Genomic DNA, 19,484 nt, shown 5'->3' with positions numbered 1-19,484 from the left:
ATACTATACATGTTATTTGAAACCGGATATTATTAAAGAAAATGTTCAAATTGTAGAGACAAACTTTTTCCTGAGCCAGTAATAAGGAATATGGTATATCAAGTGTTGCAAGGCCTTGCATTTATGCATAAACATGGTTTCTTTCATCGCGATATGAAACCAGAAAATTTGTTATGTATGGGGCCCGAATTAGTAAAGATCGCTGATTTCGGACTAGCGAGAGAGATCCGATCAAGACCTCCGTATACGGACTATGTATCGACGAGATGGTAATGATACAATTTATAGCGATACAACTGCACTATTTGTGAACATAAAATAACATCGATTGCATCCGACATAATAATAATCTAATACTCATTTTAGAATTGAAGAATTAAAAAATAATTGTAAAACTGAAAAAATTAAATTTTAGATTATTGTATTGAATCTTTCAAATAAAAGTGGTCACTTTTCAAAGTAAATCTATATTTTTTTGGCAAAAATCTAATTTGGACCTTGAAACACTAATGACTATGAGTTTGACAAGTATTATTGCTTACGTGGAGTCGTTTATTATATTATTGCGTTGTAAAAAACATTTTTATAATATTCTTCATTATTACTTAGTATTGATCTTGATCAAATTCGGTAATCGGTATCAACTAATATTGTTTAAATTCTGATCTCTTAATTTTTCTAATTTGTTAATGTATATTTATACAGGTATCGAGCACCGGAAGTGTTGCTACACTCTACGACCTACAACAGTCCGATTGATATTTGGGCGGTCGGTTGTATAATGGCCGAGTTGTATACATTTAGGCCCTTGTTTCCTGGTAAAAGCGAAATAGATGAAATATTCAAAATATGTTCCGTGATCGGAACACCCGACAAAGAAGATTGGTCGGAGGGATACCAATTGGCTGCAGCCATGAATTTTAAATTCCCAAATTTTACGCGTACATCACTGGCCATTTTAATACCAAATGCCAGTGAAGAGGCGGTCATACTCATGGAAGATATGTTACAGTGGAATCCTATAAAGAGACCAACAGCACAACAATCGCTCAGGTATATACAGCTCAAATGTAAATTTAATAAATTAATAGTAGTAGTAGTAATAGTAGAACTAGAGAAGAGACTCCATCTATCATGAAGAAAAAACATATTTCTGAAACGTCTGTCAGACTTACTTAATATATTTCTGATGCATGCAAAGATTTCTAAGTAGATTCCTAACAGGGTTGGGAAGTAACGCGTTACTTATAACTTCGTTACCGTTACAATTACTTTTTTTCTGTAACTGTAACGGTAACGGCGTTACAAAATTTTTTTGTAACGAAAAAAGTAACTTTATTACATTTTTCGGTAACGAGTAACGAATGTAACAGTTACTTTTATCGTTACATTTTTCAAATTTACTCTTTATATCTACGAATTTATAGAAAAACTAACAATAAGAAAACTTTTTAATTTATATATATTTACAGCATCTAAAAATTTTTAAGAAAGCTTGTTCACAATTTATTTTAAAAATTTTTCTTATTTAAAATATCTTATTATCAAAATTATTACTTTTATTATATATTATTAAAATTATTATACTTTATATTAATAACGATATCATTATTAAAATTATATCATTTTTGTTACTTTAATGAAAAATAATGTTTAAAAATTTTTAATGTTTTTTTTTTTTTTACTGTAAATTTGTAGTATTCAATTTAATCTTATATTAGAAAAATATTGCATAAAATTTGTATTATATATAAAAAAAGTAACGGAAATTGTAACGATTCGTTACTTTTTGAGTAACGGTAACGGTATCGAGTTCCTTTTTAAAATTGGTAACGAGTAACGATAACGAGTTACTTTTTAGAAAAAAGAACTCGGTAACGGTATCGAGTTCCTTTTTAAAATTGGTAACGAGTAACGATAACGAGTTACTTTTTAGAAAAAAGAACGGTAACGATAACGAGTTACTTTTATAAAGTAACTTTCTCAACCTTGATTCCTAATAACAATGAATCTTGAGGCTGTAAGTTATGATCATCGTCATGATTGTTTTCAGGTATCCGTATTTTCAAGTTGGTGATCCGCGTATCATTAATAGCAAGAAGATTGGTGTCGTATCTCAACGAGAAATCGCTATGAATAAAATAAATCTTCCACCGCCTACGCCTAAGCAATACAATTATCCTCAGAAAAATCTCGTTAATAATTTAGTTGAATCGAGGTAAGATATACTGTGATATTTACTGTGATATAATTAAACAAAAATTCACACTTTACAATCATAATGAGTAATGTTTTACAAGCATTTTATCCATACTATAATAGTCTGCAAAAGTTCTGTATTGTGTTATTACATACACAAAATTGTAATCTAATATTTATAGAGCGCCTGAAAAAATGATCGTTGAATCGCAACAACAAACGGCAGCCTTGCCATTATTGAATTACAATAATTGTAAGCGCGACAGTAACGCTTTCAAATGGGACGAAGATTTTACTGATCTTTTGGGGTGCGTTGTACAATTTTCTTAGATTATTTTCCGTCATATGTGTGCTATATATCTTCTATTTATTCTATTTAATTCTCTTTGATTATGTACATCAGGAGCAAAATCATCCCAGAAGATTCGAGCGCGATGCTTGTCCCCGACCGAATATATAAGGAAAATCGTTCCAATTGGAACGCTAATTATCAGCAGCCTGATAACTTAAAGCATGGCAATGTAAATTGGTCGCTACCAGTGTGGAAAGAATCGCCATCGAGAATGTGGAATCAATCGAATCAGATGAAAAATTTACGCAAGGTTTCAGCGAAACAACACTACCTCAGTGTGGCTCGGTACGTCGCAGGCCAGAGCACAAATTTGCCACCCAGGTATAGAAAGTTCCGACATCTAGTCGAGAGAATTCTGATCGTGTGCACTATATTGATAATCAATTCTTGGTTCAATCGAGCATCAAATAGAATAGATTTTCCGGCCTCTTGATGAACCTGCTTGAATTTGCGCCATTTGTAAAAAACCGAGCAATTTACGCGGAGCGAGTCTATTATTCACAGATCGATTTATACTTTGATTAATATGCAATGTTGCGCCGCTGTTCAGAATTTCATTTTTATTCAATATATATTTCTTAAGCATCTCCAAGTTTATTGAGGCGATTTATCGGGTGTCTTGGATCAATTTCAATACATATCTTTTATACTTGTATCGAACTCTGTTCATTCGTTTTATCAAATATACTCAAACCAAGGACTCAGACCGATATAATATTTTGATTCGGTTTACGATTACGGCCCAATAAAATATTTAATAACTGTTCCGGTTCCAGTTTCGGTCTTTTAGTTAATAAAAAAGAATCTAAACCCTTTAAATAACAGGTTTTTTGGTTCTGATTACGGTTTTTTAAAATTCTTTTTAATACAATTAATTTAGATTAAAATTAATATTTGAAAAAGATATTTGAGTAACACACTCTATACACAATTTATAAATCAAAAACAAAAATTTAAGAAAGAAATATTCACATTAGAAACGGACATAAAACGTTTAGCGTATTAAATACGCAAAAGTGAGTGCATACAATTTATAAATACGTTAAATGACAGATTTTTATAATTGATATTGCAATGAGAGAGAGAGAGAGAGAGAGAGAGAGAGAGAGAGAGAGAGAGAGAGAGAGAGAGAGAGAGAATTAATACACTAATACACTAAATACAATTAATACAATTAATACACTAAAAGTAGCTGTAGAAAAAATGATAATTAGAGTTACAAGAAAATAGGTTTTTAATATAAAAATAGCTTTAAATCAGTGCTCGGAATTAGTCTGAACATTTCAGCCGATTTCCGTGGTATACGCCTCCTTTCCTCTCCTTACCGCGCACGCCGCAGCCGCTAGGGCCAGCGCCGCCGAGCGTTAGGAGCGACACTATCTGATTATGAATGGGTTCTTTTCCCTATTTATTAAAATTTTAAAAAATGTATTAAAATTTATTAAAAATAAATTTTTTATTTTTAAATTTATTAAGTGGAAATATTTCAATAGATTTCCACGTCACCCATGAGATACTAATGCTGACGCGTTTTTTTTTAAGTAGTTTCCCCCGTAGACCTATTCCACTAAAGATAAAAATAAATTCTTAATTTAAAAAAAAATATATATAAAAGAGATTTTCTTAATTAGATTTTCTTAGCCTTTTATGAGAATGAACAATTGATGCAATAATGTAGATAGAAACCACTTTTTGAAAAACGTGTCAGTATTAGTACCTCATGGGTGACGTAGAAATCTATTGAAATATTTCCACTTAATAAATTTAAAAAAAAATTTATTTTTAATAAATTTTAATAAATTTTTTTAAATTTTAATAAATAGGGAGAAGAACCTACTCATAGAACCTAATCAGATAGTGCCGCTCCTAACGCTCGGCGGCGTTGGCCCTAGCGGCTGCGGCGCGCGCGGTAAGGAGAGGAAAGGAGGCGTATACCACGGAAATCAGCTGAAATGTTCAGACTAATTCCGAGCACTGCTTTAAATAATAAAAAAAAATAATAATTATGTTGTTCAAGTATAATTTTTTATTTCACATAATAAGATATTATATTGCATTGCAAACATTTGATACACACATAACAAATAACTTACATTTTATAATATTATAATTATGCATTTATACATTTTAACATAAGTTATATTTACATCTTAACATAAATATAATCTATTTTTTTTTAATGAAAGATTTTTTTAGAAATATTGAATGTAAAACTTAATTAAACATTTTTTGATAGTATTTAATGTAAAATCTGTTTTATAATTATTTTTCTATGATTTTATAAAAAAACAAAATTTACAGTTTTATTCCCAATCAAAATAATATTTTGCGAAAAAATGGGGCATGTAAAAGTTTCATCAATACTCATTTTTTATTTTTATTTTATATCCATTGCATGTGCAATAATTTAAGTAAGACTTAAGTAGTGAGCAAATTAATCAATCATCGTCAAACTTTCTCGAGAATACATATAATTAGTCAATTTATTTACTGCTGAAGTTTTACTACTTATGTTTTTTATGTGCTATGCCCTTATCGCATGAATGTATTGCAAGAACTATAATATTATAAGTCACGTAACGTAAAGAAAAAAGGAGAACGATATAAATAATTAAAAAATTTAACAAATAAGAGTAACGGAGTATAGAGTAGGAATCGGAAAAAGAACCGAAAAAACCATAAAAACCGAAAATAATTTTACTAATTCGGTTCCAATATTATAAACTTTACGAAATTTAGGTTTAGTTCCAATTTCGGTTTGATCAAAACAAACGGTTACGGAACGGTTATCGGTTTCCCATCCAATTCAAGTCCCTGCGTGAAACATTTCACGATAATAACAAACTTGTTAGATCAGTCTACATTCGCTCGTGCTATGTGTAATGCATACATTACGCTGTAACACGACAATTATGATTTTAATTATCAAATTTTTTGCAACATGTTAGTCGCATTTGCTGGATGGCAATAAATGTGTACTAAATAAAACGATTTTTTGAAATGTATAAATTCTGATATATAAATATTACTTTTACAAATACTCACAACAATTGAAACAAATCCTTGTAAAATCTTCATCATAAATTCTGAATACACAATAAATTCTTCATGCCTAGATCTTTACCAATTCATACTGTAGCTTTTTTATCATATATCGCAAGTTCAACGCTCTTATTTTCTGTTTGTTTTCAAGAAATGGAGATTCCGATATCAACCAATCGAAACTGCTATTGAATGGACTCATCAGTCAGGCAACATCTAACAAATTTGAGGGCTTTACCGAGTCCTTCTGGGGGCCTAGGAATAATATCGAGAATCAAACGAGACAACATTATCTCGCGCGAAATCGTTATATTACCGAGCAAGGCTTAAGATTATCTTATCCCAGTGTATACGGTACCCAAAGTATCAGTAAGTAGTTTTTACAAATGCTACCTTGCTTTAAGAATGACTTGATGAATTTTGTTTATCAATCTAATATCTCAATACAAAGGCTTATTTTTCCCCTTTCTAAGGAGTAAAAACATATTATAATTGCACATTACAAATTGTGCATGCAAAAAAATCAATGTTACAATCGACTAATGCCAATTCTTTTTTCGATAGAGACTACCAATAAACCTACGTTTCAACCGAACTTATTTGGAAATGTTCTCGATACCAAAGCCAGCGGTGGACCTCATGGCCGAACGGACTGGGCAGCGAAATACTTAAAATGACCATTATAGAAAAATTCATTCCTCTTTTTACATTGATCATGGTGGCTCTTTGTTAAGGCGAATATTAACTGTGATAGAACGATGTACGTTGTCGTTCCATTGTAACAGAGATGCAAATTGCAAGAATGCATTTTTTCTATGATTTTACAAAAGAAAAATCACGCTTAATTGTTTAATCAGATAGAACACAATATTTCGAGATGGAGAGTAAGTGTAAGATTGTCGCAGTGTTATCGCATTTTTGCATTTTGATACAAGTTGAGAAGTTTGTTATATAGATTGCTGTGGTAGTTAATTATATAAAAAAGTTTTTTATTTTTTTGAGAAATAAATAATTTGGCGCGCGCGCGCACACACACTGAGAGGGAGGGAGGGAGAGAGGGAGAGAGGGAGGGAGGGAGAGAGAGAGAGAGAGAGAGAGAGAGAGAGAGAGAGAGAGAGAGAGAGAGAGAGAGAGAGAGAGAGAGAGAGAGAGAGAGAGAGAGAGATTACGATATAAAATTTTTGCATTATGTACATATACCGGGTGTCCCATTTTATTTTAAACAACGCGCGCGCGCGCGCGCGCGCGTGTGTGTGTGGGTGTGTGTGTGTGTGTGTGTGTGTGTGTGTGTGTGTGTGTGTGTGTGTGTGTGTGTGTGTGTGTGTGTGTGTGTGTGTGTGTGTGTGTTGCTGATGTGTTTTGTAAATTCAGCCTTTTTTTAAAAAATGTTTCGGCTTTTTGTAAAATGACAAAATTTACAAACAGTTTATATGTATAGGATGTTTGTTTTATTGTGATAAATATAAATGTGTGTATGCGCGCACGCGTACACACACACATTTTATTTGTAACATATATATCGTACATATTTATAGTACATCTTGTATATATTAATTAATTATCCGATATGATGAGATTTTTAGAAGGACCAATAATATAGTAACGCGATTAATGGGTATTAAATTTTGGTCATACACGGAGAAAATTTTATATCAAAAATTACTATGTACGGTAATAGCTGCGGACCATGAAGAAATTATAAAAATTTTTACTATGTTTTCCACATGTGAAACATAGTAAAAATTTTCGGTCCGCGGCTTCATGGTCCACGGTTAATGCCGTACATAGTAATTTTTGATATAAAATTTTCTCCGTATAGGACATATTATAAGGCGCAAAAATGTTGTAAACCATATCAATCGATGTATATTCGTTCGATGCCTGATGCAATGTATGCGCAAATAAGGCATTATTAGAAAATAAAAATAGAATGTATACCAAACAATGTACACATTTCCTATTGCACGTATACATTATATGCAGCGTACTTCCGTTACACTTTTACTGCTACTTAGATTATAATTCATTTCATTATATAATTCATTCATATAATTCAATTCTTTGCTAGGATGTTGGTGCAATTCTTATATTAAATTTAATTGATTAGCAAAATGATAATGCATGTTACGAAATACTTTTGGAATAACACCGTGAAGCTTTAGAAGGTAAGTATAAATATCAGTAAAAAACAAATATTACTGTAATATTAGGTCTATAACTTGAAACCCGCTCTCTAGTGATAAATAGCTGTAACTTTGACAATCGTCAACTGTAATGGCTGAACAAGGCATCATTTATAGTTTTGACATCTGTCAATCCCCGATAGGAAAATTGTGGAAACTTTGCACAATAATGACATCATGATTTGACAAAAAATTTCTCACTAATTGCACTAAGATGATTCGCCATAACGCAACAGTTTTGTCAGAATAAAATTTAGCAAATACATTTGTCAAAAATTATACAAATCCAATTTAGTATATAAATATTTTATAATTATTTCAATATTTGAAAACATAAAATCTCAACCTTTAATATTTGTGACAATTTAATGCAGTAAAAACATTTCGCAATATTTGCAGCAAATTTTAAGGAAATAATTTAGCTAATAACAATTAAATAACTATGAAATAATAACAATTAAATAAACCGTTTATTTATTTAATTAGCAAGTTTATTTATTTAATGAAGTACATTTATTAAGTACATTCAGTATTAAATACATTTTATATCTTATACATTATATTGTCTTGTACATTATATTATTTAGTACATAGAATTTTAAACAAAAAGTAAACTTCTCGAAAATAATTGTATATAAATATATTCCTAACACTCATAAAGAACGTAAAGCATAAACTTATAATAATAAGAAAAAACTTTTAAAACAAAAAAATTCTTAGTTATTTAGAAAATCTTAAAATTTCGATTACAAAAATTAATATCTTAGGAAAATAATTATAAAATGTTACTGTTTTCATCAAATTAAACGTTTTCAAAACCTTTCTTTTTCTTACAATATTTTCTTTTAATTAAAAATATGGAGATAAGAGTCAGAAATTACTAGATGCACGAAATGGAAGTTATTGAGTAAAATTATTCAATAAGAAATAAAAATTGAACTATATTAATTTATGATATTCAAATTTTCTTTTACTTTTTCGGTTAAAACCCTTCTTTTTCCTTTTTCTCTTTTATCATTTTTTTCCTTTTCTCTATTCCTTACTCGTTGCTTTGCATTGCGAAGTCCTTCAGTTATAGCTTCTTGAAGTTCTGTGACCATTGGTTTGGGAAAATTGTTGTTCCTTGCTAAGGCTTCTGAAAATTACATTTTCTTTCTTAACATAAACGTATTAATTTTATGCACATAGTATATGATATGAAATTTACCATATATAGCTCTTGTTAATTTGCGACTAGCAATTTCTACTGTATTTCCATATCCACTCCATGTAATATTCACGGAAAAGTCGTCTGTGATACTTTCTTTAATCATAGCAGTTACACATTCTTTAGGGTTCAATCCACCAAGGAAAATAAAATATGAAACCTACAAATACAAATAGAAAATAAAAATCATAGAAAATAAAAAATAGGAATTTTATAAAACCAAATTTAAAAATTTAATTTAATTTGTTAAAATTAGTAAAGATACTAACCGTATTTTGATATTCTTCAGTAGAGCAATTCTCGAATTTATCTAAACATTCAACCGATTGCATCGGAAAGTATTCCGGTTTTTTCGGAATTGATGTATCGTTATTCCGTTTTAATTGTAAGTTTATTTCGTTTAAATGCTGCTCTTGATTTCTGCAAGTATAAAGTAATTTAATAACTATATAAATATTTTAAAATTTTATTTACTGATAAAATATTTAAAGATTACCTAAGGATTTTGTTTATTGCGTGAAAACCTCCTTCGATCATTCTGAATATAAAATAACAATAAAATAACTTTGGTTATATTTTTATATGCAACAATATTTAATATAACATAATTTATATGCAACAATATAAATAAATTTACCTTTTCAATTCTTGAATTATTCCTGTTTTTATTGCATTACTATCGTGACTGATACTATGTTGATCATTTGCCGATTTATTTTGTAATTGTTGAGTATTATTTACTTGTTCTTGTGTATTATCTTGGACCAATAGTGTTTGGATTTTTACGACTAATTGACGTTTTTAAATAAAAATTTCTTTTCAAACATGACATTTTTAGACTTAACGCACAAATTATGAATATATAAAAAATGAGAATTTTGTTAAGAGGATGCTGAAGTGACGGGCGAACTCCGACGCGAAAGCGCCATCATTTCGATGGTACTAAAAATGAAATGACATTATCGGCGCAGCCTACGGACCTATGCCGCGTAGGTCCGTGTGTACGCATTTGTTTGTAGTGGTGACTCACTACACTGACGTGTGGTCTGTGTACGTGTGTCATCGGAAGTTTGTAAACAAACGATGCTTGCGCTTGTTTCCTCGACTGAAATTTCGTCGCAAAGCTGCAATATAATGTCCGAGAAAACATAAGCGTATACAAGGTGTCAAATAAATACAAACTAAATATGACAAAATAATAAATAAAAAATATACATATAATACTATATATATCATTGAAGAAAAATGTCATATACTTTTCTTACTTTTATCCTTATGTAGTAAATACTAAATAACTAATTAATCAATTAATTAATATATACATATACACATATATTCAATAAATAGTTATCTTTATTTTGTATTTTATATGATAATGACTAAAATAATGAAAGTATATATTATTTCAGTTATATAAAATACAAAATAAAGATAACTATATTCAATATGTATATGTATGTATTCAATAATTAATTAACTTATTTATTTATTTTGTATTTGTTACATAAGAATAAAAATAGGAAAAGCATATAACATATTTTTCCAATTAGACATATAGTATTATACATACATTTTTCAAATAAAATATTTTATCATATCTAACTTATATCTATTAGACACCTTGTATAAGTCTATTTTGTCTCGTATGTACATCATTCAGCCATACGATAGAATTTCAATTGCGAGAAAAAAGGTTAAATGACCTTATAAATTATCTGATAAAATATAAACAGACCACACGTGCAGTAAATTGCTAACTAAAATAAATACGTATTTCTTCAAATCTGTCAGCTGACGTTAGATCGCCTATGACAATATTTCTTAAAATCTGCCAGTTCACGAATAAATTGTCTTTAGCTCTCTTTTTTCTAAACTGTCAGCTGACGTTAGATCGCCTCTGACTATATTTATTAAAAATTGTCAGCTCACGATAGATCGCCTCTGACAATATTTCTTACAATTTGCCAGTTCACGAATAAATCGTCTTTAGCTCTCTTTTTTCTAAACTGTCAGCTGACGTTAGATCGTCTGTGACAATATTTATTTAAAATTGTCAGCTCACGATAGATCGCCTCTGACAATATTTCTTACAATTTGCCAGTTCACGAATAAATCGCCTTTAGCTCTCTTTCTTCTAAACTGTCAGCTGACGTTAGATCGCCTCTGATTATATTTATTTAAAATTGTCAGCTCACGAAAGATCTCCTCTGGCTTGTCTTATTCTATATTGCCAGTCCACGACAAAGCCGCCTCTGGCTTGAAGACAAGAATAAGAATTTTCTTCTAATGCCAGTCCACGAGAAAACCGCCTCTGGCTTGTCTTATTCTATATTGCCAGTCCACGAGAAAACCGCCTTTGGCTTGTCTTATTCTATATTGCCAGTCCACGAGGAAACCGCCTCTGGCTTGAAGACAAGAATAAGAATTTTCTAATGCCAGTCCACGAGAAAACCGCCTCTGGCTTGTCTTATTCTATATTGCCAGTCCATGAGAAAACCGCCTCTGGCTTGTCTTATTCTATATTGCCAGTCCACGAGGAAACCGCCTCTGGCTTGAAGACAAGAATAAGAGTTTTCTAATGCCAGTCCACGAGAAAACCGCCTCTGGCTTGTCTTATTCTATATTGCCAGTCCATGAGAAAACCGCCTCTGGCTTGTCTTATTCTATATTGCCAGTCCACGAGGAAACCGCCTCTGGCTTGAAGACAAGAATAAGAGTTTTCTAATGCCAGTCCACGAGAAAACCGCCTCTGGCTTGTCTTATTATATATTGCCAGTCCACGAGGAAACCGCCTCTGGCTTGTCTTATTCTTTATTGTAAGATACTTTTATTACGTCATATGCTTTATGTATATATATATATATAATGTATATTATATGCTCCACATTATCTATATTTATATCAAAATATTTTTCTAAGAAATTGACATCATTTTGTATACTCTTTTTACAATAAATGTATATGATATATGCCATATTTTTTATTTCTAAAGCATGAAATATAAAGATATTTTTATTTTTTTGTGTCTATCATTTGTAAAAAAATTTTGATAAAAGAAACAACATTAATTTTGCGACTTGCAATAATCTGTTTCATTATATGCTTCTTTTAAATACTTACACTTAGCCTTATTTTATGTGATTAACTTGGTATTTAAAATACGTATCAAAATCGAAAATGTATTTCTATTACAGTAGAAACGAAACATTCTTGTCTTACAACAGAGAGAAATGGCAAAATATAATATTGTCTAAAGTACAGTCCAATAAAAACTGTTAAAATTGAACATTTTATAAAACCACTGTGATTCATGAAAAATCAGAATTATTATTTCAAAAATATAGATATATTTCGACTGTGTGTTTTAAACTGCACTACACATTCAAAATTCACAGAATAAATTTATTTCTGCAAAGTTGTGTATAATGTCAGTGGAAAAGTGATTTATTTGTTATTACATATACATGATATTTTACCATTCCTTTCTGGTGTAAGACTACAATGTTTTTTTTCTACTGAACTAGAAATTAATTTTATATTTTGATGTGTATTTTAGATACCAAGGAAAACGCATAAAATAAGGCTAGTTGTAAGTATTTAAAAGAAGTATATATTGAAACAGATAATTGCAAGTCACAAAATTAATGTTTTTTTTATCAAGATTTTTTTACAAATGATACATACAAGAAACTAAAAATACCTTTATATATATTTCATGCTTTATAAATAAGTTATATGACATATACATTTATTATAAAAATATATACAATATACAAAATGATATTCATATAAATGATATACAATATACAAGATGATATAAAAAGTTAATTTTACATAGATACTTTGATGTGAATATACATAATATGGAGCACAGAATATACATAATATATACACATAAAGCACATGAATAAAAGTATTTTGTAGAAATTAGAATATGAATGTATGTAATTAAATAATATAAATGTTTGCAAAAATGTTGCAAAATTTATGTATAATACATACACTTTTTTATCCTTCAGAGTGCCTTCAACCCATTTTTTTCAGCCGGGTTTCGTAGCACATAACACAAACACACACACACGCACAACTAACACACACATAACTAACCTAAAAGATTCTGTATATGACAGATAGCACTGAGAACTGTATAGCGCCTCTATCCCAAAATCTCGGAACTAATCTATAGCTCTTTTTTACCTTATTCTTTCTATATTGCACACATGCTTTACATAAATCTGGAAAAGGGTGGCGTTTTGAAAATAAGTCTCTAAGCTCTATTTTTTTGGTTTTCCATTATTGTTTCATACGCTCTTCTTCGGCACATGGTCTTGTTTTGCAGATTGAAGCAGTATAATTTTGATATAAAAGATATAATTCTTTGAGGTGACATTGTCGGTAAATTTTCAAAAATTTTTTTTATTTTTTGGTTTAAATTTGACCAACTGCCGAAAGATTAGCATATGTACTTTATTTACACCAAAGGATTTGTAATTCTATTAAAGCAATAAAAAACGCCACCCTTTTTAGAAAATTGAAGTTTCGGTCGGTAACAATATGACTTCAGCATCCTCTTAAATTGTGTTATAATAAAGCTGACAAGGCTGACCGCATTAATAGCACATAAACAATACATAAATACAATAAATGTTCTTTGAAAGGCACATTTCACATCTACAAATATTTTATATACAAATATATGAATGAACAATAACTTTCAAAAATACTTTGATAAATGTTATTACGTTTCCTCACAGAATATAAAATATTGTTATAAACACCGCCAAACAAGACAATATAACCTGAAAAAATATTTATGATATTATACACGTGCAAAGATTAACAATAAATAAATATAATATTCTGAGTAATATAATCTTTTATATATATATACACAAACAGCACAAAATATTCGGAAAATATTCTAATAAAGTTCTTCCATATTTTTAAGAATATTCTTTCCAAATATTCTTACTACCACACGTTATTTTACACTGCGTGGGTCCTCGGATTGAGATCTCCTTTGTAACATAGTTATAGTTTAGGCCTACATAAGATTTCTAGTAAAGCGGTTTGACTGCATGGGCTTTGGTTGACCATTAGCAGAGCTTCAATGTTGCACTTTTAACCAGTACTTTTGTAATGGCACCTTTTTACACGCCACTTTGCAATAAATTTGAACAATATTTATCTATATCACAAATTTATATATGCCTACCAAGTTAAAAATAATACACAATTGCCAAAAGTAACATTACTAGTAAAACGCAGACAAATCATTTATGTGTAATAATGATTTTTGCCTTTTGCGTAAATAATAATGTTAATTTTAGCAATTGTGTATTATTTGTAACTTGGTAGGCATATATAAATGTGATATGGATAAATATTGCTCAAATTTATTGCAAAGTAGTGGGTAAAAAAATTACATTACAAAAGTGCTAGTTAAAGATGCAACATTGAAGCCCTGCTAATGGTCAACCAAAGCCCATGCACTCAAACTGTTTTACTATAAATATCTTATGTAGGCCCAAACTAACTATGCTTCAAAAGAAATCTCAATCCGAGGACCCATGCAGCGTAACGTGTGGTTGTTAGAATATATGGAAGAATATCAGAATATTATTGGAATATTTTGTGCTGTCTGGGTCTATATATGTATTAAAAATGTTAATTATGTCATAAAACAATATTATAAAACTATATAATTTAAAGAAAACATGAATAAATACATACGTGTTATGTATTCGGAATGTAAGACCTTTCTAGCTTGACACGTGATTATAAATTACACGTATTCCTTTCGATTCAACACTCATCACAATCTTGATTGACTCTTATTTTCCGAGACACTTTCTTTGTACAAGACTTTGTACAGTTCTTTGTACAATACGAATTAGTATAACGAATAAGACGCCACAACGCCAAACAAGCCACAACGTGAATGCACGTGAAATGTGAAGTCAGGCATGCCGGTTCGTAACTGCCAACTGCTACACGCAGACGCGCACACATGGAAAGAGCGGAAAGAGCTTCATATATACGTGTGCGCTCGGCGCAGGCGCCGCTGAGCGCCGAAAATGATATATGAAGACACGTTAACCGATTTATTTTCAATTTGCGTATTGTGCCTTATTCCCTCCACTGCCGAAGCGAGCGAACCGCGTTTTTGTTTGTAGCATCACTGTTTTCGAAAACTCAGTTTACATGCAACCCATTGGAAACTATTTCTTTATTTAAAATTTTGCTATACTTAATGTGGAATGTTTTATTTTGTAATATTTTTATATTATAATTTAGAAATAATTGTGTATTTCTTTAAACATTACTTTCATTCTTTCAAGCACAATTATATTCCTATGTATTTTAAACATAATATAGCTGAAATATTTTTCTCAATTAGTGAGCAATTTCTTTCTACACTTTTACTTTGCAAATATACTGCTAAGATGATTCGCCATATCGTTATAGATTTGCCGAAATACTATTTAGTATTTCATTTCGCAAACAATAATTAATATGGCATAAAAGATCAATATTTTTACATCTATTAGTTGAAATATATTTACATAATTGCAAAACATAAATTGCCTATAAGATTTCGTCATATAGTTTTAGAAATGCTTTCCTATTGGGGATAATATTCAGTTTATAAAAGTTTGTGTTTGTGACAACATAGTTTTTTACTGCGAAGAAAATGTCTGAATTTCAACCAAATAAGCATCATTTGCGCGAAGCTTTGCTTTTCTGTTTCAATTTGAAGAAAACTGCTGCTGAATCTCATCGAATGCTTGTTGAAACTTATAGGAAACTTGCTCTATCGAAAACAACTTGCAATGAATGGTTTCGACGATTCAAACTTGGTGATTTTGACACGAATGATAAAGAACGTCCAGGCCAGCAAAAAAAATTTTAAGATACAGAACTGCAAGCATTGGTGGATAAAAATCCATGTCAAACACAAAATCAACTTGCAGAAACATTGGATATTACTCAAGCAGCCATTTCCAAGCGTTTAAAAGCCATGGGAAAGGTATACAAGAAAGGAAGATGGGTGCCATATGAACTGAAAGAAAGAGACATCGAAAGGCGAAAAACCATCTCCGAAATGCTGCTTGCCAGGCAAAAAAGAAAAGGGTTTTTGCATCGAATTGTGACTGGCGATGAAAAGTAGATCTATTTCGATAACCCCAAATGCCGAAAAACCATTTGCGACCCAGGCCAAGCATCGACATCGACGTAAAATTCATGGGAAGAAGGCCATGCTCTGTATTTGGTGAGACCAGAAAGGTGTGGTATATTAAGAGATACTGAAACCTGGTCAAATAGTCACAGGAGATCTCTACCAACAACAAATAATCCGTTTGAGCCGAGCATTGCGCGAAAAACGACCAGAATATGAGACAGGACAGCATAAAGTGATCTTGCTTCTTGACAACACTCGACCTAACGTCACTAAGGCTGTCAAGGAAACATTGGAAGCACTTTGGTCGGTATTCATAGTCCGTTCTTATATTCAAGATTGTCTTAAGCACGAACTTATATTCGCTCTCTTCGTCAGACACAATCTATGTGTGACGAAGAGAGCGAATATAAGTCCGTGTGATGTGATTTTGATATATAGCAGAGAGGTTTTTATAAAACAGCTTTTAGTTTTGAGACTTTATTCCTTCTTGATAAAGGTACAGCATGCAAGAGAACAGACAGAGAGTATCGATAGTAGCGAAGCATATATATGTACGGAAAAATCATGCACTCGTGCAGGCACATAGCAAATAAAAAGGAAACAAAGAAAGTGCGGGAAAATACAAATAAAATGAGCAATCATCATGCACTATAATGAATTGTTGTCTCTCTTAACACTCCGCCTCAATTTAGTATAGTCCTTGACACACACACACGCCAGCATAACTGCACTCAATTATATACCTTTAAGTGTTTTTTTTAATACATTTCAATTACGCAGTGAACACATAAGATAAGTCTACAAGAACAAAAAATGAAAGAGAAAAAAAACTCAAATGGTTCGCATGCCCAGGCTACTCCTGTTACTCACAAAATGTTCAAGAGTCAATCCCTTCGTCAAAATATCCGCCTTTTGTCCTCTCGAAGGGATATATTTTACATCAATTATGCGTTTCTGATACATATCTCTTACAAAATTATACTTAACATCTATGTGTTTGAGTCTACGATGCTCCCATTTGTTTAATAAATGAATACAAGATTGATTATCTTCAAAAAGAATAATCGGTTCATTAATTTGCACATCTAGATCATGTAATAAACCCTTAAGCCACATTAGTTCAGTTGCCGCACTTGCTAGAGCGACATACTCTGCTTCTGTGGAGGAAAGTGCCACTGTTGATTGTTTCTTTGTTGTCCATGAAACAGTAGCTTCAAAAACTTCAAACAGATATCCTGAGGTTGACTTCCGATCCAAGTCTCCCGCCCAGTCGGAATCTGCGTATCCAACCATGGGCATTTTTCCATCCTTTTTGAAAAATAGACCCAAATTGATAGTTCCTTTAATGTACCTTAGTATACGTTTTAAACCAATCCATTGTGTTTCGGTTGCATTGTTCTGAAACCTGCTGTAAAAATTGACAGCTGCACTTAGGTCAGGTCTCGTTGTCAGCATTACATACATGAGACATCCAACGAGTTCTTTGTATGGTTTTGTATTAACAATACAGTCTCTATGTAATTCTTTCACAGGATTAGTTTCCATTGGTGTTTTGGCTATTTTACAGTCTTGCATATTGAATCTCTGAAGAAGATTCTTCATATACAGCTCTTGACTAAGTAACATTCCCTTATTAGTTTGACAAATTTTTATTCCTAAAAAACATTTCAATTCTCCAAGATCTTTCATTTTAAACTCAGTCATCATGACTCTCTTGATTACATTTATTTCATGTAATTCCTTTGCTGCAACAATAATGTCATCAACATATAAAAGTACATAGACTATATTGTCTCCTTTTTTTCGTTTATAAAGACAATTATCATATACTGATTGAACAAAACCTAAATGACTTATAAATTTGTGAAATTTGATATTCCATTCACGAGGCGCTTGTTTCAAACCATATAATGCCTTGTTTAATTTGCAAACTAATCCTTGATTCTCTATAAGTCCTTGAGGAGGCTTCATATAGATTTCCTCTTGTAGATCTCCATGCAAGAAGGCATTTTTAACATCGAGTTGATTAGCGAATAAATTTTTATAATTAATTATGGCAAGTAGGGTTCTTACAGTTGTCAATCGGGCCACAGGGGCATAGGTTTCATTGAAATCGAAGCCTTTTTTTTGTGCACATCCCTTAACTACAAGTCTCGCTTTACGCCTTTCAATGCTTCCATCTTCATTGTGTTTTAATTTAAACACCCATTTATTCTCAATCACCTTTCCTTCAGGTGGAGGTTTTATGAGTGTCCATGTCTTGTTCTCCTTAAGTGCTCGTAATTCCTCATTGACAGCTTCGAACCATTCCTTTGCGTCGCTTCTATTCTGTATTTCCTCATATCTTCCTGGAACATCTTGAACAAAACTTTCGGCATTAAGTGCAAACGCACAGTAGTCATCCAAATACTTGGGTTTAATTTTTGTCCGTGTTGAGCGACGAGGTGATTGGACTGGCACATCTTCATTTTCAATGTTTCTTGTGACGTCTTTTTCTTCATCTTCTTCCATTGATTCGATGCAATCTTCATCTTCTGTCGCTCCGCCTTGATTTAGCGGTTCTTCCATTGATCTTACTGAAACAACATCTGAATCGATTTCAACTAACGCTTTGGAGTTTACAAACTTTGTTTCTACGAATTTTACATCTCTTCCTAATAATATTCTCTTACTCATAGGATTCCAGAATCGATAGCCATTCGTACAATATCCAACGAAATAACATTTTTCAATTCTTGAGTCAAACTTTCCTTCAATTAGTTCTATGGGAATACGTACGTAGGCTAAGCATCCAAACACTCTCAATTTACTTATGTCCTGTTTTTTTCCAAACCATTTTTCCGCAGGAACACTATTTTCTAGAGCACTAGTAGGACTTCGATTAATAATATATATAGCCGCAAGAGCTGCTTCCGTCCATAAATATTTTGGAAGCCCTGATCCTAACAACATACACCTAGCTTTTTCTAGAATTGTTCTATTCATGCGCTCCGCAACTCCATTCTGCTCTGGAGTATATCTAATTGTAAATTCATATTGAATACCTTGTTCTTCAAAATAATCTTTCATTTCTGTTGAGAGGTATTCTCGCCCGTTATCACACCTGAATCTACTCACTTGTAAATTAAAATGAGCAGTAGCCATGGCTTCAAATAATTTAAAGAAACGGAAAACTTCAGACTTTGCTTTGAGTAAATAAATAGCTGTAAAATGTGTAAAGTCGTCTATAAACGTAAGGATATATTTCTTTCCATCGTGTGATTCAGGTGTAATAGGACCCATTAAATCACTATGTACTAGCTGGAGTGGGCGTTTTGC

The 19,484-nt window shown here is 31.4% G+C and overlaps 1 protein-coding gene across 5 annotated transcripts in view; it reads left to right on the top strand.

Moving 5' to 3' along the window:
• LOC105679073 (serine/threonine-protein kinase dyf-5) overlaps positions 1–19,484 on the top strand; it is a 142,153-nt gene that overhangs the window by 3,251 nt on the left and 119,418 nt on the right. For 3 of the 5 annotated variants that reach the window (XM_012378859.2, XM_012378868.2, XM_067351533.1), the window contains exons 4-10: positions 57–269; positions 706–1,053; positions 2,054–2,218; positions 2,382–2,507; positions 2,603–2,872; positions 5,745–5,962; positions 6,158–7,892. In XM_012378859.2, coding sequence (XP_012234282.1) covers positions 57–269; positions 706–1,053; positions 2,054–2,218; positions 2,382–2,507; positions 2,603–2,872; positions 5,745–5,962; positions 6,158–6,270 — 1,453 coding nt within the window. In that variant the 3' untranslated portion in view covers positions 6,271–7,892. Of the gene's footprint in view, positions 1–56; positions 270–705; positions 1,054–2,053; positions 2,219–2,381; positions 2,508–2,602; positions 2,873–5,744; positions 5,963–6,157; positions 7,895–19,484 lie in introns of those variants that run through there. The other 2 variants (XR_010889177.1, XM_067351532.1) reach the window with 2 other exon arrangements.

This window comes from Linepithema humile, chromosome 3 (assembly GCF_040581485.1).
Source record: "Linepithema humile isolate Giens D197 chromosome 3, Lhum_UNIL_v1.0, whole genome shotgun sequence".
NCBI lineage: Eukaryota > Metazoa > Arthropoda > Insecta > Hymenoptera > Formicidae > Linepithema > Linepithema humile.
This window is presented reverse-complemented; position numbering and strand designations above follow the sequence as displayed.